General features: G+C 51.0%; 1 protein-coding gene across 2 annotated transcripts; it reads right to left on the minus strand.

Moving 5' to 3' along the window:
* Positions 1–653: 653 nt before the first annotated feature.
* On the minus strand, positions 654–18,459 carry CDKN1A (cyclin dependent kinase inhibitor 1A). Of its 2 annotated transcripts, XM_055571569.1 has the most exons (4): positions 18,334–18,459; positions 16,316–16,446; positions 3,938–4,384; positions 654–2,466 (listed from the first exon to the last, which is right to left on the minus strand). In XM_055571569.1, the coding sequence occupies exons 3-4, from the start codon at positions 4,371–4,373 to the stop codon at positions 2,417–2,419; spliced, it is 486 nt and encodes a 161-aa protein (XP_055427544.1). In that variant the 5' UTR covers positions 4,374–4,384; positions 16,316–16,446; positions 18,334–18,459; the 3' UTR covers positions 654–2,416. The 2 variants fall into 2 exon arrangements, with proteins under 2 accessions (XP_055427544.1, XP_055427543.1); XM_055571568.1 differs by lacking the exons at positions 16,316–16,446; positions 18,334–18,459 and adding an exon at positions 8,897–9,034.
* Positions 18,460–18,899: the final 440 nt, after the last annotated feature.

Raw genomic sequence — 18,899 nt, forward strand, 5'->3', positions numbered from 1 at the left:
TGTGTGCTGCTGCTGCTGCTGCTGCTGCTAAGTCGCCTCAGTCGTGTCCGACTCTGTGCGACCCCATGGACTGCAGCCCACCAGGCTCCACTGCCCCTGGGATTCTCCAGGCAAGAACACTGGAGCAGATTGCCATTTCCTTCTCCAAAGCATGAAAGTGGAAAGTGAAAGTGAAGTATCTTAGTCGTGTCTGACTCTTAGTGACCCCATGGATTGCAGCCCACCAGGCTCCTCCGTCCACGGGATTTTCCAGGCGAGAGTACTGGGGTGGGTGCCATCGCCTTCTCCACTGGTAGATGTGTACTGGTGTCTTATTGTGATTTTGCATTTTTTTTTGTAATTTGCATTTTTATATCTTATAGTTTGCATTTTATATCTTTTTGTAACTTGCACTTTTTCTGATGAGTCACAATATATTCTTTACTTTTAAAAAAAACCACAGACAAGAACCCAAAATACTGACAGTGGCGATCTGTAGAGGTGTGATGACTTATCGTTTTGTTATTGTCTGCTTTTTGTTCTGTGGTCTTGGTCTTTCTTTTGCTAAACTGTTTTTTTTTTTTTTTTTGAAGTGCTTATGTAATTTAAAAAACCTCCACCTACTTGTTCTTATAAATAGTAAGGTATATGGACCACAACACTAATATTACAAGTAAAGTCATCAGGAATATTTATTGAGCACCTGCTGTATACTCAGCACTGTGGGCAGGGCTTTGAAGCGTACAGAGCAGTACAGGACTTATTCCCTGCCCTTGAGAGGCTTCCAGTCTAGGTGGAGACAGAAGAAACAGGACATATGGGAGCTAGGAGAAAACAGTCCAGGCCAGGATGCTACAGGAGCTGGAAGGTGTCTGGGGTCAGACCCACCAAGTGGTTCAGCGCCAGGAAAGACAATGACTCACATCTCCCAGACCCATATTTGCCCACTTAGCATGTCCTACCCACAGCCTCTGCTCTCGCCATCTGGCTCCTTCAGCTGTTATTCAAAGTGCAATGAAATGGGGGAAGGGGTGGGGCAAATGGAAAAAGTCCTTGGACGAGTTCCAGGGGCTGGTGTCACACTGTCCCTCCTGGAAAAATCTGCTCCTCACCCACCTACCCCTGACACAGAGAGATCCCATTCAAGGAGACCTGCCTAACCACCCAGGACCCCCACCCCAAGAGCTAAGAGGAGGGGGCAGTTGCTGCTTGAGGTAGAACTGGGGAACCCTATGCCTAGCATGTCCCTTCCCCTTCCAGTCCACTGAGTTGGGGGTTAGGGCACCCCCCCAGAGCTGCCACCCAGGGCTGAGAAGATACTAAAGGGAAAGGGCATGGATGAAGTGAGAGGAGCAGAGAGGGACTGAGAGCCTGGCTGGGAAACAGGGGCCTCTGGGGCTCCTGGAAAAATGCAGGGGACAGGGAAGCCAAACACTGAGACTGGCTCCCCTGAGGATGGTGGTTGTGGAGGGGGGGAGTGGGGAGGCGGGGGTGGTTTGCTACGGGCCCCTACCTTCCCCATGCCTTCACAGGACAGAGGTGGGAATCAAGGGCCAGGAGGGTGTCCAATCCCCCAGCCCCATTTCCAGGCTGTGCCCACTTCAGGGTCACCCTGCCCAACCTTAGAGGGGGCAAGGGGAACCAAAGTTTTGATGACGCCTCCAACTCTGTTGGGCCCCCTTCAAAGTGCTATCTATTTACTTCTCAGATTGTAAGGAATTCAGGTCTGAGAATGCAGGAAAGAGGGGGTAGGACTTCCTAACACCCAGCAGATGGCAGTGGGGGAGGGAGCCAGGCCCCTCCAGAGAGTGCCACCCAGAGAATGGGGGTCATGCCAGCCTCAGAGAAGCGAGGACGAGGAAAGCAAAGGATGCCGCTGTTGCTGCTAAGTCGCTTCAGTCGTGTCCGACTCTGTGCGACCCCATAGACGGCAGCCCACCAGGCTCTCCCATCCCTGGGATTCTCCAGGCAAGAACACTGGAGTGGGTTGCCATTTCCTTCTCCAATGCATGAAAGTGAAAAGTGAAAGTGAAGTCGCTCAGTCGTGTCCGACTCTTAGCGATCCCATGGACTGCAGCCCACCAGGCTCCTCTGCCCATGGGATTTTCCAGGCAAGAGTACTGGAGTACGGGTTGCCATTGCCTTCTCCGAGCAAAGGATGAAGAGGGTTTAAATAATGGTTCATATAATAAAAATACCTAGCAATCTAATAAGCCTATTTTTTCCTGCTAATTTTTTTCTTTTTTAAATAATTCTAATGCCAGAGGCTGGGGGTGTGGGAAGGGTGGCAGCAAGCAGGGTATGTACAAGAGGAGGCGTTTAAATTAAAACACAAATAATAATTAAGACGCACAAACTGAAGGACCAAGGCAAAAGGTACAGAAGAGGCCCGCAGTGGCCCCCTTGTTCCCACGAGGACGTGCTTCCAGCAGTGGGGTTAGGGCTTCCTCTTGGAGCAGATCAGCCTGCGTTTGGAGTGGTAGAAATCTGGGGAGAGAGAACAGACATCAGCCAGGCCAGGAGGAAGAGGGCCCAGCAGAGCCACCCGCCCAGTGCAAACTGCAGAGGGACCAGGGACCCCTCCCCAGGGCCAGAGAGTCACACTGCCAAGTACAGGGAAGAATTCTGGAAACTTCTAGCCCATCTCCCAGAGGGCTACATACAGACAGAACATCCCCCCACGCTTCACAGAGGTGATCAATAACAGACTTTACATCCATGGGCCTGCTTTAAGCCAAGCTGCCCAAATGCAGTGGCTGCTAATCCTAGGTGGCTGTTTAAATTAACTAACATTAAACTAAAAGAAAAATTTAGCTCCTCATGGCAAGCACTCAGCAGCGATATGTGACCAGCAGTAGTGGGCATCTGTTTCTTTGCAAAGCCTGATCTATCAGAGAGCACTGCTCTGGAGATTCCATTATTTGATCCAGGAAAAGTGTTCTGCATGATGTCTGAGCCATATAAAGGTTAGTTTTATTATTATTATTGTTAGTTTTGACCCAGCTGCAAATGTGCTGCAGGATTCTTGGCTGCACTGCTCTAAGCTTCCATTTCCTCACCTATAAAATGAGGATAACACTGGTACGGTGCTCGGAGGATTAAATGAGATGTTTCCGGAAAGACCTTGGTTGGATCTTTCCTGGTGGTCCAGTGGCTAAGACTCCTTGCTCTCAACAGAGGTGGCCTGGGTTCTATCCCTGCTCAGGGAATTAAGATCCCACAAGCCGTACAGCCAAAATAATAACAGTAATACATTTGTAAAGTTAAAAATAAAAAGGCGTTGGCTGAAGGCCTGGCATCGTTAGTGTTCAACTGCCAGCCTCACTTATTCCATTTTCCTCAAGCACCTGCTATGTGTCACACACCATCCAAGGTGCTGAGGATTCAGTTATGAACAAGAAAGATACAGATTTCTTTCTTGTGAAGATAGGATCCTATTTAGGGAGATGGACTATATCAAAATATGTAAGTAGCTGTTGATAGTTTAAAAAGTGCCAAAAAGAGAAAAATAGGCTGAGAAGTGCAGGTGAAGGTGTGTATGTATGAAGGGGAAGGCAAGTTAGGTTTGGATAAGGCAGCCAGGAAATTATCATTCATTTACTCTCCACGGCAAATTCAGCGTGGGACCTTAGGCAAATCATTCTACCTCTCAGAGTCCTGTTCCTTTGCCTGTAAAAGGATGCCAAGAATGTCCTATGATATTAGATCACTATAAGGACTAAAATAAATCTAGACACTTATCAAAGAGCCTGGCACATAATCAATGTTCCAAATAAATGTCACCTAATTGGTCTTGGTAGTAGACTTGCTGTGTGACCTCAGGCAAGCCACTTCCCCTCTCTGGGCCTGTTTCCCCCCTCTCAGAGCGATAAGTAAGCTGGGCCAGATAGGTCAGCCCTTGCAGTGAGTTCTGGGAGTCCTAATCCCTTGCCGCCTCCTCCTCTGCTCTCGTCCTCACCTGTCATGCTGGTCTGCCGCCGTTTCCGGCCCTGGGAGGGGCCAGGCCCACCGGGGGTTCCCTCGGGCCGCTCAGGGGAGCGAGTCACGAGGGTGCAGGACAGCGACAGGTCCAAGTGGTCCTCCTGAGACGTGCCCTGCAGCAGGGCGGACGAGGGGCTCGGCCGCTTGCCCCCTCCCAGGTCGTCTCGGGGCCCCACGGGCAGGTAGAGCTTGGGCAGGCCGAGGCCCCTCACGCGCTCCCAGGCGAAGTCCCCCTCCAGCGGCGTCTCGGTAACAAAGTCGAAGTTCCACCGCTCTCGGGCCTCCTGCACGCAGCTGGCCATGAGGGCGTCGCAGTCCTGGCGCAGCTGCTCGCTGTCCACTGGACCAAAGAGGCAGCGGCAGGCCTTGCTGCTGCGGGGGATTTGATGCGCGTCCCTGGACAGCTCAGACATGGCACCTGTGGCTGGAACACAAGGAAGACCCGGGGCACGTAAGTGAGATGCTCGGGAAGTCGGATGCTCCCTCTCCGGGCCAGGCCACTGCGTAACCTCAGGCGCAGTTTCCTTACTAGAAAGGGAGGTGAGAGGGGCTCTCGGGTTCCTGCCACAGGCTCTCCCAAACTCCACCCACAGAGAGGGTGTGAGGGGCAGAGTCAGTCAGGCTGACACCCCCAGGTCACTGCGGGAGTGGGCAGCTGAAGGGCAAGTTTATGTCAACAAAGGCAAGTTTATTGCAATAGCAGGGTTCAGGGTCCTGTTTACCACTGGGTGTTATCAGCTAAAATCAATTTGTTTTTCCCCCTGAGGTGTCCCTCATGGGTGTGAATGCCCCCAGGTATGTGTGAATTGTCAGTCCAGCTGTTTCCTAACTCCAGGCCCCGGCCGGCTGGGGAGGTCAATTCCCAAGTAAATGGATGCCTCCTCTCAAATCCCTCAGTCTAGATGCTCATGTGGAGTAATCCTGCTCAGTTAGTTAAAACTACTCTGGATTTTAGGGTTAAAAAGCACCTGGGTTCTAGTCCTCGCTCTGCCACTTCCTACCTCAACTTTCAAAGAGTCGCTTCAAGTCCCCTGGCCTCAGTTTCCTCATCTGTAAAATGGGACTGCATACATGTCTAAAGAGCAGGGCTATAGATGCAGGCTCAAGGAAATGATTGGCGGGCCCCGCCAGGTGAGGCAGTTGAACGGCTGTATCTTGGTGGTTAAAGGTGAGGGCTCTGGAACCAGGCCACTTGGGTTGGAATCCAGGCTCTCCTGGGCGACCTTCGACAAGTGGCTTAACTTCTCTGGGTTCTGTTTTCCTCCTCTATAAGATGGAGATGTCCATGTGTCGAGTTGTCTCTTATGTATGCTGGACGAGGGTGTTTGCTATGACTAGTGCGTTCCCTTGACGAAACTCCGTTAGCCTTTGCCCTGCTTCACTTTGTACTCCAAGGCCAAACTTGCCTGTAACTCCAGGTACCCCCTGACTTCCTACTTTTACATTCCAATCGCCTATGATGAAAGGGACATCTATTTGTGGTGTCAGTTCTAGAAGGAGATAACAATAGCGAATGTCTCAGAGGCCAGATGTGAGGATTCGCTAAGCGGTTGTAGATAACGCCCTCTGAGCAGTACCAAGTACAGAGAAAGTGTTTGGAGAATATTATTTCTCTCTGCCTTTAGTTCTGGCTGACTCCTCCCCATCACTCCACCTGGGCCACCACCTCCTTCAGACAGCAGCTGACAGGTGTTGTGGGCTGAGGGCCTTTCCCAAGGATGTCATCAGGCAGGCAGCCTGCGGGTAAGGAGGAGCTAGGCAGGGCAGGGCAGAGCAATGATTTCTCCCAGGCTGAGCCACATCCTGCCAGGCACATCAGGTGACCCGAAGTCTAGACAACCTGGAAGCCCCTGCCCCATTCTGCCTGCATCCAAGGAACCCGTTTTGCAGGCAAAGAAAATTAAAGGCACCGGTCTACCTGGTTCCTCTCCTCCCACTTTAGGAGAGGGAAAACTGAAGGTGAGCTTGCCCATGAGGGGGTGCTGGCACCTCCCTGCCCGGCTCTGGCTTGACTCCAGGGCTGAGCACCTGCGTGACTTTAACAGGGACTGGGTTTTCCTGGGGACAAGTCCTGATTTGCAGGCTCTGAGGGTGAAAGCCCTGCTGAGTGTCCTCCTGGGGCAGGAAGCCCTGGACCCACACCACATCTACCTGTCCCCACTCCACCTCTCACAGTGAGTGAAGCCCACAACTCCAAGTCTCAACACACAGGGGAGGGGAAGGCACTAGACAACCTCTGACCAAGTTTAAACGGCAAGAGTTTTAAGACTTGCTCTGAACCCACACGGTTAAAAAGATCAATAGTGTCTACTCAAGCTGCCACATAGAGAGGGGTTACATAGCACAGTGGACAAAGCCCACAAATAACCTTTGCTCACTCTCTTCAGGGGTAAGGATTGAGATTTATTTAGGTATTCTATGTGCCAAGGGCTGTTGTAAAAAAGTTTATGGATATTAATTTTTGGAAGAAATGGGTATATCAGCTCTTTTTACGGAAGAGGTAACCAAGGCTCAGAGAAATTAAGTAAGTTTCCCAAGGTTGCACAGCTCACCAGTGGCACAGCCAGGATTTGAACCCAGCCCTGAACACCCTGTGTTCTGCGTTCTGGTGTTGAACCCTACTCCCTCTCTAATTTTGAAGTTTCGTCACCAGAGAGACCCATCAAAACCACTTGAGGAGCTTTTTCAAAATGTAGATTTGACAGGCCCCTTTTTCCCCAGACAGTTAAATTCAAGGGCTTGACAGTTCTCCAGATGGGCATGCTTGGGATGCCAGCCAAGATGGGACACACAGAATGGCTTGAATAGACACTACGGATCTCAGGTCTCCATTGGCAAGAGGAGGAACCCTGCTAGGGTTTTATCATGCCTTGGACTTCAACCATATTTTCATTCCCAAATAATCAGTAAGCACTCAGTAAACACTGCAGATCCAATGGGGGCACTATTTTTAAGAGAGGAGTGGGCAGACTCAGCATCAGTACTAGAGTAGATTACATTGGGAAGCAAAGGCCGGTGAAGCCTCATTCCACGGGAAGGCGGATTAGCTATTAGCGATGTGGCCAGAAGAGGGCGCCGGTCTCCAGGAAATCACGCGCGGAGGGGGAGCTGCGTGGGCAGAGCCTGGGAGGCCGGCAGCGAGCTGTGATGAGTCAGTTTCCTGCAAAGCGCTCCCCGCCCGCCAAAACTTCGCTTCCACTGCCGCTGCACGTCACCCTGGGGTGGGGAGGGGGAGTGGGAGGGGGCTCGGGGGCCGCGAACACGTCACGCTGAGCCAGTCAGGCTTCCGAAACGCCCGCCACTATTGGGAAACAGCGCGCTCTCGCGCCGCCTCTTGTGAAACACACGCGCGCAGGCGCGTACACACACACACACACACACACACACACACACACACACACACACACACACACACACACACACACACACACACACACACAGCACGCACGCACAGGCGCGCCGAGATCTGGTCCCTCCACCTTATCTCCACGCCCAAAGCTAGGGATGAGTCAGATCCCTGAAAAATAAAAATAGACGGGAGCAACGAAAACAAAACCGCTCTTAAGTCCTCCCCGAAACGCAACGTGGAGGAAGGGGAAGGAGGGAGGGAGCTGCCCGGGCGCCCTAAAGCACCAAACCCATTTCTAGGATTCTTGTCCCTACGGGGAGAGCGCAAGTGTCCCCCGAGGGCCCCAGACAAGGCGGACGCACTGCAGTCCGCGCTGGGCAGTGGCGTCCGAAGGGCGAATCGCCCTGCTCTGCTCAGCCCTGTCGTCCTTGGAGAGGGAATTCCGGACTGGGTTGCGGCCGCCTGGAGCGCCCGAAAGCAGGTGACGGAGGCCCGGAGCAGAGACGCACCCCGAAGCCCCATCCCTCACAACACAGGACCTCTCCTTCCCTCCCCCCACCGCCCCCGTCGGGGGCTGGGTGCCCCCACCGCGCCGCAGAGCAGAGCTCGTCTCCCGTCCCCGACTCCGTCCGGCCGACCCAAGGGCAGGCTGGGCCGGGGTTCTCCCGGCAGCGGTGAGAGAGAGGTAGGTCCGGCTTCGGGGCTTCCCTAACTGACAGGCTGGCGCAAGCCCACCCAGCGCCCGGCCGCGGCTTCGGGTCCCAGAGGGCGCGCCTCGGGGCAGGGACCGGACACCCGGTCTTGGACCTCCCGGTGTCCGGTTTCCCTGGGAACACTCTGTGCCAGCCAAATAGGTCACTGTGCTGATGGTGGCGGCGTGGGGGGGACAGAGACCGTGGAGAAGTAGGGAAGGGACTTCTGGCGGAGCCACAGTCTCCCAGCCCTGGCGGAGTTCTGATGTCACCCGACTTGTTCCCCGGGGTCTTCTTGTCACCGTGAGTCACCTCCCAGCTTACTCTTAAGGAACGTGTCCCGACACGTTCCCAGGGGCCCGGGACACAGCCGGAGCTGACCTCAGCAGCACCGGGGACTCCGACCTCGGTTCTGGGCCGGGACGACACCGATCGGATCTGAGAACCGCCCGGGAATGGATCCCAGATGAACCTGTTCGGCTTGGCTTTCCCCGCCCCTCCCAGAGCCCTGCGCAGACCGGGCTTCGTCCCCACGCAGCGAGCGCGCCGAGGCTGGAGCCCCGGGCGCACCCTCGGCGGGTCCACGCCTTCCCTCGCCCCGGCGGAGTTTCCAGGAAAGGGATCGCAGAGGGGAGATCCCTGGTACTTGGGCGCCTTCTCCGCTCCCGGAGCCTCCGACGCATCCCGGGCCCTGTCCCCGCACGCGCACTCGCAGCCCTTGGTGTGCCCCAAACTGAGACCCGCGCGCAGGGCCCCGCGCGCCATTCACCTGTGAACACAGGACACACGCGCCCCCACGGACACACACCCCCGAGGGGCACGGACAAACACGCGAACTCGCTCGGCTCGGGAGCCTCAGCTCGGGATCCTCTCTGGCCCGCCCCGGCTCCCTCACCTCTTCTGGGGGTCTCGGGACGTCTCCGTGAATCTGCGCGCAGCGCCGGGTCTCCCAACCACGGTCTCCAGCCGCTGCTCACACCTCAGCTGGCGCCGCCGGACGCCGGGCGCCGGGCTTATAAAGAGGCTGGAGGCGGGACCGGCCGCTCCGCCCACAGCGGCGCTTCTGCTCCGGCGGGTCCCTGGTGACTCCGCTGCCAACCTCACAGGCTGTAAGGGCGCGCTTCCCTCCTTCCCACTCTCCGCGCCTGGGTTTGTGCACTTGACATATTTCCGCACTGAGTCCCAGTTCTGTTTGTTTTTTTCCCCCAGTGTGGGGGGTGGGGGTGGGGAGGGCGAGTTGGACCTCCCAGCAACGCGACGGCGGCGCTATTGGGGCCGGACGGACTAGCCCCCTCTCTGACCCACCACCGACTGACTCTGGGCAAGGATTTACCCCGAGCACCTGAATAAACCACGAGGAGTGACATTAATAAAGAAAAAAAAAATCCTTTTTTTTTTTTAAAGAACACTTCACTTTGCAATTCCCAGAAAAGCCCCACTCTACCACCATGGGTCCCTCACTACACCACCTCTCCCCATCACCTGAGGCACCCAGAGACCCCAACAAAGCATTTTTGGAGGCCAGAACGGATTCAATTCCCTTTATTTCACAGAAGAGGGTTCAATTCCCCGTATTTCTCAGAAGAGGAAATCGACTGAAGCCCACAGAACTAAAGGGGTGAGAAGTTATTTGTCAAATGCTCCAGGGAAGGACGGAACTGGGGACACTGATAAGCAAGGGCTAACCTGGTCTCCAGGGGAAATGGGACACTGAGCTAAGCTTCCCACCCCCTCCTCCTCACCGCCTGTACCTCCCCTTAGCAGAAGAAATTGCCGTGGATTTGCGGGCTGGGAAGGGGAGGATTGGGTGGGTGAGTCATCTCCTGGGTAATCCCCACCACATACACTGCTGGAAAGGGAGGCTCAGAGGCCTGACTCAGGGGATACAGCAAATCAATGGTGATGGTTAGAACACAGACCTTTTGCTTCTCATCCAGATCTCTCTGCTTATTGCCTTCTCTGTTTTAGCAGCTTTAGAATGCCCAGCACCCGTCATTTCCAGGCAATACACTGAGGTGACACGGATGAAAGCAATTCTCGAAAGGCCAACCAGTGCTTCCAACAGATGCAAAAGCAAGTGAGGTGCCCTGCTGCTCCCCATCCCCACTTGTACCCCACCTTGGCTTCCTTCCTTCATCTGAAACATTTTCGATTTCTGCTTGTAAAAAAATTGCAGAGAACAGAGTGTTAATCTGAACAGAAATCAACTAAAATATAGAATGCAGGCTGGAAGCAGCTACAATTACTGACCTCTAGGGCTGTTCGGCGTCTGGAAATCTCTGCCCAGACATGCCCAGTCTTCTTCCCCCAAAGCAGCTGACCTCAGGGAGGACAGGCCTGCTTCTCCTCTACTGCTGGGACAGGAGCCCGGGGAGGGGTGGGAGGACCCTTTACCAGACCCCCTAGCCTGCCTGATATTGGAATCAGGCCAGAATTGTAGGTGGACTTTGGAAGAACCTCAAACAGGCCAAGACCCCAGGACCAGCCCTCTCGTCTCCCAGCTCCACCCTCCCTACCTCCAACACACCCGTGCCCACACCACCCAAAGGCTGGGTGTCAAATGTCCAGCACAGGATGGGCACATCCTCCTACTGTCTCGAATCCCCTTGGCTTTCAGACATCATAAATAGACTTGACATTGTCTATCTGTTTACTTTGGGGAAAAAAAATTTAATGATGGCTTGTATTGAATTAGTTTTATGGCCCTGAGCTTCACAATGAAATAATTCTTTTTGTTGTTTTTTGGGGAAGTGATTTTTTTTTTTTAATAATTTTTAACTCACCACCACCACAACAGAACTCAACAAATATTTATTAAGCACCTACTGGTGTCTAGTACTGTTCAGCACCTAAAAAAAAAAAGTTTCCAAGCATTCACTTGAATGTGTAGCCAGGTTTGCTCTTAAGAGAGGGCTTCTGCCCTAAAGAGGCAAAGAAGCAGGTTGATAAAAGCCACACTCAAGATCCAAGTCCCAAAATACACACACACACACACACACATACACACACAGAGAGGCATGCAGGTACACAACAGATCCCAGACCAGTCCCAAGGGGTCTGAGGCAAATCACATATTCTGTTCAGGGAAATGCAGACCAAGGTCTCTCCGGGGTCTTTGGGGGTCTCCTGTTGTCTAAAACCCCACTCTTGTCTAAAACCCCACTCTTGTCTAAAAGCAGGCAGTCCCAAGGACAAAACAGCCACCATCTTCTTCTATGCCAGGGCTCAACATGTTAGGACATGTTCCCAAAGGCCTGAATGCTAGTCGGGCCTGCAGCCTGATGCCAGGTCTGCTCCTAAGGAAGCAGGAGGCTTAGGGATGTAAAGAGGTTGAGCCTGAGGAACGAGAGGACCCAAATTAGTCCCATCCAGGAGGGAAGTGATGATGGAAAGGAAAGTTAGAAAAGCCCTAGCCCGAAGAAGGAGGATGTGAGGAAAACTCAATGGTGGCCACAGGAGCTACCCAGGAAGGGAGGGGAAGTGCTAGGAACAATGTCAGTATTTCTCAGAAAAGGCCTGGGGAGTCCCTAACAGGGGCAGAGAGCTTTCAGAGGAATTCACCTCCACACAGGCTCCCAAGAAGTGAGACCCCAGAGAAGAGGCAGAACAGAGACATTATTATATTATTGAGCAGAAGTCCCACTTGCTTTTTTTTTTTGAAGAATAAGATTGGGAGCTCCTCCCACCCCACCTCCTGACCTTCCAGGGGCTTTACCCAGCCAGTACCAAGATCAGGACTGAACATACGGTGAGGCAGAGGAATTTGTGACAGAATTCATGCCACACAAATACTTCCAGCTTCCCTAAGCTAAAGATTTCATCTTATCTAAGTCTGAAATTTCACCATTAGAAATTCATTTATTTGGCATTAAGTTCTGCTCTTCATTAAATAAAATCATATAAGCAAAATGCTTAGCATAGTGCCTGGCACATAGAAATCAGTGGTGATATTGAATGTGCAGGTCCTGCATAGGGTTCTGGGTGGCATAGCACAGTATGAATGAGTTGATCAGATCATTTAGGGACTAGAAGGTGGTGAGGAAATGCTGTGAACACAGGCCACCTAAGGAATGAAGGGCTATCTGTGCCTTTGTATATATTGTTCACTCTTCCCAGAATGAGTGTCCCTGATCAATATACCCCACCTCCACTTCCTTCTCCACCTATTGAACTCCTATTGATCCTTCATGACCCAACCTACATGACCGCCTGGGGTAAGACTTTCTTTCTCTGGCTCCCAAAGTTCCTGGTAAGCAGTCCACTCCACTGTGCTTTGCTGGTTTTTCTGGTTCATGTGCCTACTGCATCCTCTGAGCTGGGAATCCAGAGGGGATGAGCCTATATTTTATTCATCTTTGTACCCTCAAGGCCTAGCAGCCTCAACCACAGCTCAGTGAATATTTATGGAAGAGCTATTTTTGGCCTGCATTCTGAGGTTATGCTTCAGTGCTGCTGCTTCTGAGCCCTCTCTTTTATTTCATTCATCTATTTACTCATTTATTCATTAAAAATAGTATAATCAATACTCACTGCTCAACCCATGGATTAGAGTATTACAAATAATTGCTATTAATACCTTCCTGTGACTTCCTCTATGCTGACCCCTCCGCCCACCCCAAAGTAAACACTATCTTGAATTTTATGTTGAACTGTCCTTTGTTTTCAATAGTTTTATTACACGTGACTGGAATAGTAATGCTCTTCCATTTATATATGGGAAACTTGTAATTTAGGCAGGGTAATGTGATTAGTTCTAGCCAATGAGATGTGAACCTAAGTGACATGTGTATCTTTAGAGCTGAGGTCAAGTGAAATTCTCCAGCCTTTCTGTCCTCCATGGCTGTGGCAAAAGTGAGGCCTCATGTCCCAGATGGTGCCATCTCAGTGTGGTAGATCCTCTATCAGCCTAAGTTCCTAACTGGCTGGCTGTGTGGGGCCAAGCACTCCACTGGCTTGTATAAGATATGTTTGTGACTGGACTTCCCTGGTGGTCTGGTGATTAAGAATCCACCTTGCCATGCAAGGGATGTGGGTTGATCCCTGGTCAGGGAACTAAGATCCCACAGGCCATGGAACAACTAAGCCCGTGCACCACCACTAGGGAGTGTGTGCACCTTAACAAGAGAGCCCACGTGACGCAGTGAAGATTCTGGGTGCAGCAAGTAAGACCCAGTGCAGCCAAATAATATATATTTTTAAGATATGTATGTGAGGAAGAAATAATCCACTGTTACATGAAATCACTGAAACGCGAAGCTTATTTGCTCCTGCAGCATAACTTACCTACGATTTATCCATATGGCTATGGGTGGTTGTGCTTGTGCAAGTTTGTGGCACACAAAGTACAGCTCTGGTTATTCACACTCTTTTGCAATTGAATCTGACTTTATGACTCTTTCAACCCATAGAATGGGTTATTCTGTGCCTATTCTAGGCCTAAGCCTCAAGAAGATCCAGCAACTTCTGCTTTTGCATTCTTGGGGACATTGAGACTCCACCTGAGAAGTCTGATTACTTTGAGACCACCAGGCTGAGAGAAGTCACGTGGAGGCCACATGCAATATAAGACGGCTACTTCCACACACACAATAGCTCCAGCTGACCTCCTAGCTGACAGCCAACATCAACAGTCCAACCACATGAATGCACCATCTTAAAAGTTGATCTTGGGACTTCCCTGGTAGCTCAGTGGTAAAGAATCTGCCTGCCAATTCCAGGGACATGGGTTCAATCCCTGATCCAGGAAGATCCTGCATAACACAGAGCAACTAAGCTTGTACACCTGTGCTCCAGAGCCTTGGAGCTGCAGCTACTGAGCCAATGTGTTGCAACCACTGAACTCAGCAAGCCCTGGAGCCTGTGTTCTGCAACAAGAGAAGCCACTGCAGTGAGAAGGCCACGCACCGCAATGAAGAAGAGCCTCTGATCATTGCAACTACAGAAAAACCCACACAGTAACAAAGGCCCAGTACAGCCAAAAGGAATATTAATTAAAACACTGATTGTTCACCCTCAGTTAATCCTCCCCAGTTGAAGTCACATGGAGTAGAGACAAGCCATCCTCAATGAGCCCCCGCCTAAATGGTAGACTTGTGAGCAAATCAATGATTATGGTTGCCCCTATGTTTTAACATGGCCTGTATGCAGCAATATGTTATTAAAACAGGGCTCAATCATTTTCACTGTTATTTCACGTCCAGTGATCCCCATCTCCTGTCAGTGGGCACTTTGGTTATTTCCAATTTTGTGTTATTATGCATCAGATCAGATCAGATCAGTCGCTCAGTCGTGTCCGACTCTTTGTGACCCCATGAATCGCAGCACGCCAGGCCTCCCTGTCCATCACCAACTCCCGGAGTTCACTCAGACTCACGTCCATTGAGTCGGTGATGCCATCCAGCCATCTCATCCTCTCTCGTCCCCTTCTCCTCCTGCCCCCAATCCCTCCCAGCATCAGAATCTTTTCCAATGAGTCAACTCTTCGCATGAGGTGGCCAAAGTACTGGAGTTTCAGCTTTAGCATCATTCCTTCCAAAGAAATCCCAGGGCTGATCTCCTTCAGAATGGACTGGTTGGATCTCCTTGCAGCCCAAGGGACTCTCAGGAGTCTTCTCCAACACCACAGTTCAAAAGCATCAATTCTTCAGTGCTCAGCCTTCTTCACAGTCGAACTCTCACATCCATTCATGACCACAGGAAAAACCATAGCCTTGACTAGATGGACCTTTGTTGGCAAAGTAATGTCTCTGCTTTTGAATATGCTATCTAGGTTGGTCATAACTTTCCTTCCAAGGAGTAAGCGTCTTTTAATTTCATGGCTGCAATCACCATCTGCAGTGATTTTGGAGCCCCCAAAAATAAAGTCTGACACTGTTTCCACTGTTTCCCCATCTATTTCCCATGAAGTGGTGGGACCGGATGCCATGATCTTCATTTTCTGAATGTTGAGCTTTAAGCCAACTTTTTCACTCTCCACTTGCACTTTCATCAAGAGGCTTTTGAGTTCCTCTTCACTTTCTGCCATAAGGCTGCTATAATTATTCCTATCCATGTCTTTGGGCTACATTTGCAAGTTATTCTTGATTATACACCCAGGAGTAGAATTGCCTCCACAATCTTCCTGTCAGGAGATAAAATGATTAATGAAGCACCTGCGTTTGGCATTTGGACCTGTCTGTATCTTTCAAGATTCCTGGAAAAAGTCTAAAGCACTGAACACATGTTTGGGATTATCACTGCTTGCATTTTTGTGGAAGAACAAAAAAGGAATCCAAAGGAATGAAGCACTAATGGTGGAATTTCAGATATTGGACACCTGTCAATAAACATTTGGTGGCAAGAGGAACTACCCATAGACACTGAGTTCAATCCTCGGAGGTAGCGTTTAAAGCCATCAGGACATCTCTCTTCCAGATCCTTTAGCCCAGAATAGCTTTCTGAATGATGCCCCAAACATAGGAATCAGGCATTCTTTCATATTTTCTTTCCTAACAAATTATTTTTAAGCCCCTCCCAAGAAAAAGCCCCAGCACACATCAAAGTTCTGAGGATCTTGGGTTTGGGTCCTCCAACTGCATAGTCAGATCCATTATCTGACCCCTCACCATCCCCACCTTCCCCCACTTTCCATCCAGGATATGTGCTTTAGACTCATGTTACAGATGGGGAAATGGAGGGCCCAAGAGGTGCTGGCTTGGCTGAGATGACACAGGCAGAGATTCCAGGCAGACCCAGGGCTCTGGTTGTGGGCCCTCCCTCTCTGCTCCCCTCTCCTGTCAGCTGTCTGTCCTTATCTTTGCTCCCCTAGGATGGCGCTGAGTGTCACACATAGTCAAAATGCTACTAGGGCCACTGTGGAATGTAACAGCTGCAAACCCAATCCCCATATGCTGGTGGCCCCACGTTCAGAGCTAAGGTTCAGAGCACCTGCTCTGAGGGATGATTACCAAAGTCTCCTTTTGGGTACAAGCAAGTGGCTCAGTGCAGGGCTGAGAAAGAAAAGTGGAAGTGTGTGTTAGGATGACACTGTACTCTGCTGTGCTTAGTTGCTCAATCGTGTCTGATTCTGCGACCCCATGGACTGTAGCCCACCAGGCTCCTCTGTCCATGGGACTCTCCAGGCAAAATACTGGAGTGGGTTGCCATGCCCTTCTCCAGGGGATCTTCCTGACCCAGGAATCGAACTGGGGTCTCCTGTTTTGCAGGCGGATTCTTTACCAGCTGAGCTACCAGGGAAGCCCAGGGTGACACTAGACATTGTAATAAACGAACTCTCAAATTCCAGCGACAACCCAATACTTTATGTCTCACTCACATAATGAATACAGTTGAGTTGTTCTGGTTGGCAAGTAGCTGACCTCCAGGTGTGACGATGATTCAGGGACTCAGGCCCTTTCCATCCTGCAGCTCCACTATGCCCAAGGGCATCAGGACCTCTGCTTCCAGCTGGAGGAAGAAAGAAGAACACGAAAAAGGTATATGCCTTTCTTCACACCTGGTTCAGAAGTAACACGTATCATTTCCTACCCACAGTGCACTGGAAAGAACTTGTCACGTGGTCCCACTTAGATGCAAGGGTCTGTGTAGTCCCCGGCTAGGGGCACAGATCTATGATGATCTGCTAGCCGTCTCTGCCACAGCGAAGGAGCAAGGCGGATCAGAACCCCTTCTTCCTCTTCCCACTCCCTTCCCGCAAGAGAGTTTTTTCCTGCTGAGTTTCTGGACCTGACCACAAGGAGAACAGGAACACCTCTGAGCTGCATGACCTTGGACCTCAAATCTTCATCTATAAAACGTGTACTGTTTAAATTTTTTTATTTTTTAACTTGGCCTTGCCACGAGGCACATAGGATCTCAGTTCCCCAACGAGGAATCAAATGCCTGGCATTTCAATGCTTCTGCATTGGAAGCGCAGCATCTCAACCACTGGACCTTCAGGGAAGTTCGAAAATGGGTACTTTCATATCCATGATCGTACAACCTTTGTGAGAGGTTGAAAAAAAAGGGCGGGGGGGAGGGGTGCGCAGTAGACATGATGCTCCTCATTTCCCAGAGGAAGAAATCAAGACACAAAGAGACAGTGTGACTTGTATAAAGTCACACAGCAGGACCCAATTTCCCCCTTCTGGTACACAAGTTTGGTTTGTTTTGTTTTGACTAGACAACATCAAAGTCTGCTGAGAAATCACTGGATCGAAATGCAGGAAAATTCCCTACTCAGCAAATCCATCTGAAAATCTCCAGGGGACCTAGGAGGATTACTGAGAAAAAGCCTTTTACTGCCTGAAATGTAGGTAGTTTTAAAAAAAATATTTATTTATTTGGCTGCATCAGGTCTTGGTTGCGGCTCATGGGAACTATGCTGCAGCACAAAGCCTTCCCTAACTGAGGTGCACAGGCTTAGTTGCCCTGTGGCATGTGGGATCTCGGCTCCCCAAGCAGGGATCAAACCAGCATCCCCTGCATTGGGAGGCAAATTCTTAACTGCTGGACCACCAGGGAAGTCCCTGCAGATAGTCCTTGATAGGGACCCAGCCTGGACCTGGTAGGGGAGAGGGGGCCTGCTGTGGTGAGACTTAAGGGAAGGTCCACTCCTCCTTTATCACTTTGCAGATACCCGAACTCCATTTTCAGACCATCCGTCCTCCAGCTCAGGGATTCTCAACATAGGGAATGGGAGAGAGGGGAACCCCCTTTTGAAAAATGTTCACATCCTACAAGTACACCGAATCTCTCTGGAAGAAGACACAAGAAACAATGAGAGTGGCTGCCTCTGGGGACAGAGGCAGGTTTGTTGTGTCACCTCCATGGGCACCATTAGCACCATCTGAGTCTGTGTGGACAGCGCCCCCTGGAGTTGTGCTGTGTACCACCCTGAATGCAAAATAGGCTTATTCCTCATAATATATTCTTAATAGCTAACTGTATTTAAAATAATAATTAAACACAATTAAGAACCTATTTCCAGGACTTCCCTGGTGGTCCAGTGGTTAAGAATCAACCTTCAAAAGCTGGGGCTGAAGGTTCCAATCTCTGGTAAGGAACTAAGATCCCACTTACCTAAGCCTGTACCGCAACAAAGATCCCACATGCGGAAACCAAGACCTCCTTGCAGCCAAAAATAAATAAGTAAATATTCTTTTAAAAACTTATTTCCGATTTCTGGTCCCCTTTCTGAACCTACTGAATTAAAATTGTGTGAGGGTCAACCAGCTACACAAGGATACAGGGGTTTGAAAAACCTCCCCAGTAACTGAAACCTCCCAGCCCTCCAGCCTCACAGCTTTGGGAACCCTGATTTAGTCTACCCGTGCACAAGGGCCCCTTCCTTACCTCTAGAAGTTCTCAGCAGAACTTCCATCTCAGTTGAGAATCAGAGAACTGGGAATAGTGTCTGTCACTAAGTAGGGGTGGGGGGAAAGGCTGAAGGGGCAGGTGGGGTGAGAGCGCAAGGCTTAGTGAGCAGGCCAGCTTTGCCCCCCAGGCAGTCGGGTCCCCCAGACGCCTGCAGCTCCGAACCACTCCGGCTATTCCCGCCCCACCCCCACCCCCACCCCCACCCCAGTGTATCGCATCAGCATCTTTGGCCGGCACAGCCCCGGCTCGGCCTTGCCCGGGCTTGCCTTTTGTTGCATCATCCTCTGGCCTTGCCGGCTGCCAGGGGAGCAAGCCGCCCACTCACCGCTGGATAAAACCAGCTAATTATATCACCGGGAGACCCAAGGAGGGAGCACGTGGGTATTTTCAGCTGACCCAGCCTGTTTCTACTTGCTTTGCATGATTGTTCTTCTTCTTTCAAAATAATAATAACAACTACCAACCAGGAAAAAAAAAAAAAAAATCGCCTGGGGCTGTGGAGCGTGCTCCTGAAGCTAGAGCAAGGGTCCACCTGCTGCTCC

Source organism: Bubalus kerabau, chromosome 3 (genome assembly GCF_029407905.1).
Source record: "Bubalus kerabau isolate K-KA32 ecotype Philippines breed swamp buffalo chromosome 3, PCC_UOA_SB_1v2, whole genome shotgun sequence".
Classification (NCBI taxonomy): Eukaryota; Metazoa; Chordata; class Mammalia; order Artiodactyla; family Bovidae; genus Bubalus; species Bubalus kerabau.